The following is an 8,643-nucleotide window of genomic DNA, read 5'->3' on the forward strand; positions in this document are numbered from 1 at the left end:
AAAAAGCCCCTCCAACCCTAAACTCCTTAAATTTGAGTAGTTAAAAAAAGTGTGCACGTAGCCCTTCTTCTAAAACTTAACTTCCTAAAAAAACCTTTGGGAATTCCTCCATCCGTTTGCATATATACTCCATTTCAACTTGATATTTTCACAATAAATTAATTCGAAACTTGATAATTCCAATGAACACATTTCAAGGACACTTCAAATTCAAAGACATTCTAGGTCCAAATGAAGTAATGACCCAAATAAAACATGATAAAAGTACAAGAATCAAGTGTTATGAAGTTGCCACAAGTGCTCAACATGATCATCTAGGAGTTGGTGACGAGCTTCTTGATCTCGTGATGTGATGCCAGGAATCTTTGGGTCATGTTTGCTTGATGTTGTGGCTAGACATGTTCCCCATTATAGAGGCACCGAAATTTTTTTTGGTTGTCCCCTCTCATACTCGATGATCACGTGGTGCATGACAATACATGTTGTCATGATCTACCATAGTACTAATGGGTAGTACTCAACTAGGCCACTAATCGCAAACCATTCTAAAGCACACCAAAAACTCTCTCAACATCATTTCTGGCGAATTTTTGGCACTCTGCAAAGTGAGCTATGTGGTTGCCTACCATACCATGAATTGTCTTCACTAATATGACCCACTAGATCATTGATGGCGCGCGCTGCTGCGCCCGTTTATTTTGACTATAAAAGGATGAAAATGTACAAATGAAGGTACACAAGTATTAGAGAGACTACAAATCTTTGGGCATGCATGCTGCATGCATATGCTTACCATTGTGTGTCGAAGAGGAATATTCACATTCATTATCTCATATTGCTGTGAAATATTGGATTGTGCATCAAAGCATAGAACAGTGGCAGCCAAGCATTAATTAGCATATGGCATATATCAAATGCTATCAACTAAGAAAGACCAATTGTACCTTTTTTTTTCCTTCTGAATGTGACAACACTTCAACTTTCATTAATATAGAGATTTTCAGCTATGGTTATCTCAGCTACAATCAAGAATCACCAAGGGACCCCAGCTCCAGAAAATAACCTTGAGAGTCCTCTTTATTTGAGTGGTTTCAAGGAGACAATACCAGCCTGCACATCCTTCCTTGTGTTTGCAGTACAATAGTTCTTGAACACGGGCTGCAGTATCAAACATATGGTTCAAAATGGATGCTAGTTCTACATCTGTTTTTATCTATCTTTCATTTGGACTATTAAGTAGAGCCTGCAATGCACAATGAGAGTTAATTTAGGCAGAATACCATGAATTTACTACAAATTGATGAACTTAATATTTTCCAAGCATAGAAAATTATGACATAAATGGCAACTTAAAGGACACCAAGCCATGCTGCTAGAGGCCCATACAAGACATACATGGCACTTCAATTAAGTTTAATATGTGCCTGTTTAAGGAGACATAATCTGAATGATAAACATGTATATCCAAATAATGAGATCAATACTATGCCACAATCCTGTTCCACATCAATCCATTAAAGAAAAATATGTAGATCTTGCACGACAATTTCATTTGACTATTATATGTAACACATATATGTCTGCAAACAACACATTAATCAAAATAATAGTGTTAAGAATGATAGAAAATGGAGGTGGCTGCCTGGCTGAAAAGGTAAGCAAGGGTGACTTGCTCATAGATCATTTTCTTCAGTATCACTCAAACATCATTACAGAACTACATACCTGAGTAAGAGAGATTGCAATGTCTTGTCAATATGAATGATGGTTACTTGCTCATGCATCAGTAAAATAACAAAATAAATCCTCCAAAGAAGAACTATAAACCCTTCAAAAAAAAAAAGACTAACTATAGTCTGTCGTCCGGCACCGCACCACAAGTATCCTCTGTCGCCTACTTGTGTGTGGTGTTCTAGTGCGTTTTCCGGTGAGAGATCAATTTGTTCAAGCTAGCTGGCGGCTCGTAAACTGTGTACGTGTGTGTTTGCTACTTTGCTTGCACCTAGAGAAGGAATCAAGGAATCGATCAAGTCACGTTCATGACCTCTGACGCTGCAGCCACCGGAGTATGGGTAGAAGAAGAGGAACGGGATGTACCATGCTGGGTGGAGGGGACACTGACTCGGCGGCCAGTCCTCGGCTGATGTAGCGTCCTGTCGTCAGATGACGCCGTTGTGCGCCGTCGGAGGACGCGTCCGGCTAGTAAGACACGTGGTGCGTCCTGCCATTTACGATGAGTCAGACTGTCGAAGAGGAGTGCGTCCCCAAGGACAGCCACCTCGGCCTTGAGCTCGAACTCGAACCACACGAGAAGGACGCCGTCGTCATGGTCAACATCCAAGTCCCCGCGTCTTCTTCTTGCGGCGAGGCGTCATCTGGAAGGTGGAGGCACAGTCGCTTGTCCGTCTCAGGGTTCTCGCCGCCAGCATGGCCGGTGGGGATCTGGGCTGAATTAGACAGAGACCACATAAGTATATGTAGACAACAATTGAGAATTGGAACCAGCGCATCACCTTCTACAGCAAAGCTAAAGCATGCTGAAATCTATAATCGCGTTTTGTAAAAAAGATAGTGAGAATTCTGTGAAGAGGAGATGCAGCAAAAAGGGAGAATTGGAACATCTGGAGTCTGGAGACCTAAGAATCACCATTGCTTAGGTGCTAGAGAATGGTTTGAAACAGGGTGGGAAAGGAGCAGCGGCAAGGTTGGGCGCAAACTCCTTTCTACCGGTGGTGGTATCTACCGGCGAACCATCCACCGTTTGTGTTTCGTCGTGATTCGTGCTGCTGGATGGCCCACATCTTTGTATCCATGTGTATTCTAGCTTTACCCGACTGTATTCACCATTATATCGCTTCAACATTTGGTCCCACCTGTTTTAACTCTTTCTCTTTACCCCCCTCCCCCACCACCCATCCCAGCCGCCTCCCGTTTTGACCGCAGCCCCTCTCTTTCATCTTCCCTCTCTTTCATCTAGTAGTTGCATATTTAGTATTCTTGGTGATTCCCTGCACAATAAATGGTTCAATCAGATTCAATATCATTAAGCCTATTTAGAAGTTTAATAACTGGATTAACATTCCTAATGTTTTCTAATGGCATAGAAAGCTGAATTAGTTTGTAATTTACTTACTGCTCGTTGGCAAATTAATTCCTGCATTGTCTGTACGCCATTGCAATTAATATAATTATCACCATTCCGAATACTGAAACCAAGCACCCAAGAATATGTATTGTAGAAGTCATATGCTTCTGCCTTTGATGAAAACTTCATACCAACAACCGGCCTTAACATTTGAACAGATGTGTCTTCACAAAAACTTCTAATTCCGTGTTCCACAGCTCCAACTTGTCCTCCTCTATCAAAAACAAATAAGCATCTTTATATCATACTGGCATTATCTATTATGTATCACAAACAAATAAGCAACTAGATCAAAGTTCGTTCTTACTCAAGGTATCGTTCATTAGAATCTGACTCCTCAATCTGAACATTGTATGCAGAAAATAAGTACTGCTCGTCAAGATTTTCAGGGGCAGATATCATATCAGCAATCGCAACTTTTTCTTTCATACATTCAAGACTGGACTGAACTTCATTTGAGTCATCGACATAATCATAAGTGTCAACCCTGTTTAAAATAATGATTACAAGTTCATGAACATACATAAATCTATGTAAACTACATGTGAGGATTTTGATAATTGAATTTCTGCAATTTACCTTAAGTTAGGTCTCGAAAGTACATCAGTGTCTTCTGAACAATATGGTCTATCAGAAAAGCACGAACTTTCTTCTGGTACTGAGTTCATAGTGTTTCTTAAAAAAATAATGAATTTGTTACTATATTAACAAAATTAGGAAATTAAATTGAAAAGTCAGGGACGAACATATTAAAAATAAATACATTGGCATATAAATTATGTAAACTTACTCTTGATTGAAATTTGACATGGGCTGCTCAACCATGTTCAGTAGTTCCATAAAACTTCCTGGAATGTTGTCCCTCTCAATATCCATATTAACCTACAACCAAAATGGATTTCGAATAAGCTAATTTAATATTACAACTATCTAATCAAATAAGATAAAGTAATGACAGCAACATATATGATTCAAAAAAATTGTACCACACTAGATAGCATGGGATCAATTTATAACAAAACATAACAGAATCCTAATCCTACAAGGAGCTCCTGGCAATGCGTTATGGACCAACCTTATTTGCTTTTCTCAGCGGCGATACCACCACCGGTAGAAAGGAGTTTGCGGTCCAGCTTAGTTCTTTGGAAAATGATTGACAGAGAGATACCAGTCAGTGCGTTGATCTCATCCGCCAGTAAAATCAGATCTTAGATGTTCTACAGCTGCTCCGTGGCTTCAAATCTGGTTAAAAAACGGACGCATAAGATTTCGAATCGATTACTAAGGAACATATTATAAGGTAAAACTTGAGGAGAAAAAATGGCGATGGAAAGTCAGAAAACTTGACTCACCTAAGTACTCATAACCAGAGGGAAGAACTTCAGAAGCAACAATGGCGATGGAGAGAGAGAGAGAATGTAAATGGGGGAAACAGAGCATACGGGTGTGTGGAGGAGGACGATAGTAAGATTAAATATCCATAGGTGGTGGGCTCCATTACACAGTATTCTATACTACCTGTCAGAATGGACAGAGGTATTCCCATTGTATAAATGTTTCGGCTTGATTACTAACTTATACGGTACCTGGTGGCACAGATCTTGAGGAAAGTGAGGAACGGTGGATGTAATAGCGGTACCTACCGGCACCGGTAGAATAACTTAGCCGCCAGGGTCGCGAGCTGTTAGTTTTAGGGTTATTCACTTTTGCGTTCGGCGGGGATTACAGGCCCAGTAGGCCCAATTGAATGTTGGATGCCAGAAAATACCACCGGAGCAGCGGCCCAAGAAGCTAGCGCTCGTCAGGAAGCCTGTAAGCGCGATTTGGTGTGATTAAGAGCAAATCGGACGGCCAATGAAAGCTAAAAGTAACAATCCAACGGTTAGAAATGCTAACGGTCTAGGAGGGCAGGAAAGGTGCTCAGTTATAATATATCTAAATAAATCATCATTGTCGACCTAGTTAGTGGCCTAGCCTTAGGATTGACATGCTTTCTAGGCCTAATGATAGGCAGAATCAGCTCATGCTAGCTTGGAAGGTACTTCCTCTGTCCGGAGATACTTGTCATCAAAATGAAGATACATTCCTTTTTGTTCATTTTGATGACAAGTATTTCCGGACGCTAGATACATTCCTTTTTGTTCATTTTGATGACAAGTATTTTCAGACGGAGGGAGTAGACTTTACTAAAGTGAAGTAAAAAACCTCGGACAAGTTGTTCCCGTTCTACGCTTACATCGAATTGACTAGTCTTGCTTTACCTCCTCCACTAAATAAGGGGGGAAACCTGGAAAATGTCATAATAAAGCCCAAAAAAACTGTACGGGGTACTACAGAAGATTTACGGTTTGTTGTTTTCGATCACGGCCACGGACTATGCGTGTATGCCTGCCTCCTTGTATACGTGACGAAAAAAGGGACTAGGCGGCGGCAAAACCCTGGATGACGTCATAACCAGCCGACTAAATATGTTCGTAATAAAATTATTAAGGTAACATGTGAAGTACAACAGGTGTCGTGGTGTAGTTGGTTAGCACATCAGTTTAACACGCTAAGGATCACCGGTTCAAATCCGGGCGACACCAATTGATTTTTCTGGTATTTTTAGCTTTTGAACATTTCCTCGTTTAGTTTACAGCTTTTTTCTCTTTATTACTGAAGTTGTTAATGATGTTGTTTTCTGTTTGTGAAAAAAGACCATATCTACCTATATATCATAAAGGTTCCTAGAAAGTGCAAAGCATCCCAAATATTTAAAAGTTGTATTGAAAACCCTGCACCACCCTACGAGAGGTGGCTTGACCTTGTCGATGACAATTAGTGAGTCTTTGTTGATATGCCCCTAAGGACCGGTGCCATAGAGTTGCAGTCGTCACCATTAGAGCATCAACAGGCCGACGCCTCAAACGCGCCTCATACGCCCGGGCAGGCCGCCTGATCACTCTCCTGTCGCAAAATTTTAACCCAGACGGACGCCTCAAACGCCCGGGTTGACCGACACCCCTCATATCCAGCCCAAACATGGGGCGAATATGAGGGCGCCCGGACACGCCCGCCACGTCGGACCCGGCCTATGCTGGCCCACCCGACCCCACATATATTCCTACCCATCCGCTCGCCAGATCAAACCCTAGCCACTTCACTCCACTCCCCTCCGCCACCCAAGCTCGTCCCCGGCGTCGTCCGGCAGTCTCCGGCATGGCGGACAGTGGATCCGAGTCCTTCACCTATAGATCCGTCGACCGCGAGCTCATCCCACGCCGCCCTGAAGAGGAGATGTCTGTCCATCTTGCGCTCCGTCGTGACCGGGAGAAGGCCCGTGCACGACAGCGCTCGAACTCCTTCCATCGGGAATCCATTGCGTCCGCCCAAATGGCACATGGATCCGGTGCTAGGGAAGCCGTCGCTGCCTCCCCGGAGGCGGTGCGGTCCGTCTGGTGTCTGAACACGGTGGCGGACGCGCAACCCCTCTGTTCGGGCGTCGCAACCGCGTTGTGGTGGATGTCGTCGGCTCATCCCAGGATGGACCCATCATCGATCTGACGTCTATCGGCACCCATCGGGTTCCGGACTCCGATGAGGAAGAATAGGGCATGTGAGACGACAACGCCTTGAGTCCCATGAGCTTCGTGTCCCATGCCCTACTCTACCTTGCCGGTGACATGACCAACACTCTGAGGGGCATAGCCGGTCGCCGGACATGGCCACGGCGGAGCCGGACGAGCGGAGCGGAACCGGACAAAGCTCCGCTCAAAGATCGATGTGTTGCATGTAATAATATGGATTTGAGGTTTCTAATTTGAGGTATCCGGATGTGGAATGCATTTTTAAGGTGTGACCGGTCACTGGGCACGTCCGCGGGCGTTTGAGGGGTCAGATTTGCCAAGTCCGGTTGTAGATGCTCTTAAACCCTTGAATCAATCTGAATTGCCTGACACCAAGTCTCGTTGCCGCATGCGCGCGGCGAAAAACGTTAACCTCCCCACCACAAGGATATGACTAGAACCTATGTTGGAGCACCATCGATTACATCCATATGGATGAACCCGAGGAGGATCGAGGTCCAAAAGACAGCTGGAAGATTTAGCGCACCACCCACCCAAACACCACTCCTATGAGAAATAAATAATCCTAACTTAAACTACTAGTCGGAGCCGAGGCACCGGGATCCCCCTCCCCGCCACTCACGCTTGAGTTGTAGTCATATGGGAGGTGGGTTCACAAGCTTGTTGACGAAGCTTGGAGAGGATGAGTGCCCTAGTCCCAGCAATCGTGGAGGAAAAGAGAAAATCCTCACCAAAGGACCCTAAAATAATTGAAAGGGCGTGTTTTCCTAGCATTTTTACTCTTTTGCCAACTGTGTTGCTAATGATGGTGTTATTTGAAATAATTCAAAGGGCATGTTTTTGCTGGTATTTTCTATTTTTATTTAAAATCTGGTTTTCCTTTTCTTTTGCCAACTAGATTACTAATGATGACGTTTTTATTTAAAATACACGATCATAAATATTAAGCCCAACAAGTTGTTCTCCTCCGCATTTATTTATGTGTGGGAATTGGACGCAACTACAATTGAAAAGACGCTATTATGAATTAATACATGTTTATGAATTTTCATGCATTTTGTGTAGATTTACTGTCATGTTACTAATACCTGATTTCTCATAAGGACAACTGTTTGCGTCACCAGTTATGCATATTTTCGTGCCACTATCTTTGAAAATCAATTACTAAGTTATATGTGGTGGTATTTTTTAAGTATAATGAAGAGAAAGACTTGCATCAGCCGATACAAGAAGTCTCTCCTCCCACTGGATACACATCGCTGGCGTAGTAGCGGACAGAGTTCCCCGAAAACCTAGGAACCTCCTGACAGGCGATTAGGGTTTCGAGGGGAAAAAGCGGCGCACGTCCGATCTCGATCGACGGGGCGCATCGGGGACAATGCCGAGATGGTCTCGTCTGGCGCTGGTAAGGAGAAGGCAGGCGCCCTCTCGCCACGGACAACAAGGGCGAGGCTGGAGGAGGCGATGGGCAAGCTGGATCTGACGGAAGAGGAAGCCACGACGCTAGTGATCGATGATGTTGATGAGGATGAACCGACGAAGTGGTCACTGGCGGGGAAAGTTCTACATCGCCACACGTTCCATATCCAAACGATCTGCAACGCTCTTCGTCCTGCTTGGGGGAACCCTAAAGGTATGGTCTTCAGGCCGACGGGGAAAAATATCTTCGTGGTGGAATTCGCCACCAAACGTGATCGCGATCGCGTGTGGGATGGCAGCCCATGGCATATCAGTAAACACGCTGTCATCTTATCTGAGTTCTCCAACTGCATGAAGCCATCTAAACTACAATTTGATAGGTTGCAGTTGTGGGCTAGGGTTCCCAACTTGCCTTTCAATCTCAGGAACGAGAAGCGGGGGCTGGCAGTGGCAAAACAGATTGACAAGAATGTTCAATCAGTGCAATTTGACCCAATGGGAGGATTTCTGAGG

At 44.0% G+C, this 8,643-nt stretch overlaps 1 protein-coding gene and 1 non-coding gene across 7 annotated transcripts; one reads left to right on the forward strand and one right to left on the reverse strand.

Moving 5' to 3' along the window:
- Positions 1-813: 813 nt before the first annotated feature.
- Positions 814-4,639, reverse strand: LOC119291059. 6 transcript variants are annotated; one of them, XM_037569772.1, is made up of 8 exons: positions 4,498-4,639; positions 4,221-4,387; positions 3,936-4,027; positions 3,725-3,820; positions 3,453-3,632; positions 3,134-3,359; positions 2,098-2,447; positions 814-1,158 (listed from the first exon to the last, which is right to left on the reverse strand). In XM_037569772.1, the coding sequence occupies exons 3-7, from the start codon at positions 4,019-4,021 to the stop codon at positions 2,331-2,333; spliced, it is 705 nt and encodes a 234-aa protein (XP_037425669.1). In that variant the 5' UTR covers positions 4,022-4,027; positions 4,221-4,387; positions 4,498-4,639; the 3' UTR covers positions 814-1,158; positions 2,098-2,330. The 6 variants fall into 6 exon arrangements, with proteins under 6 accessions (XP_037425669.1, XP_037425668.1, XP_037425666.1 ...); XM_037569771.1 differs by having other exon boundaries at positions 814-1,243; XM_037569769.1 differs by having other exon boundaries at positions 814-2,002.
- A 1,017-nt stretch (positions 4,640-5,656) lies between these two features.
- Positions 5,657-5,730, forward strand: TRNAV-AAC. The gene has a single exon. It is a non-coding gene; the product is annotated as a tRNA-Val (tRNA).
- The last annotated feature ends 2,913 nt before the right edge of the window (positions 5,731-8,643 follow it).

Source organism: Triticum dicoccoides, chromosome 4B, assembly GCF_002162155.2.
Source record: "Triticum dicoccoides isolate Atlit2015 ecotype Zavitan chromosome 4B, WEW_v2.0, whole genome shotgun sequence".
Lineage (NCBI taxonomy): Eukaryota > Viridiplantae > Streptophyta > Magnoliopsida > Poales > Poaceae > Triticum > Triticum dicoccoides.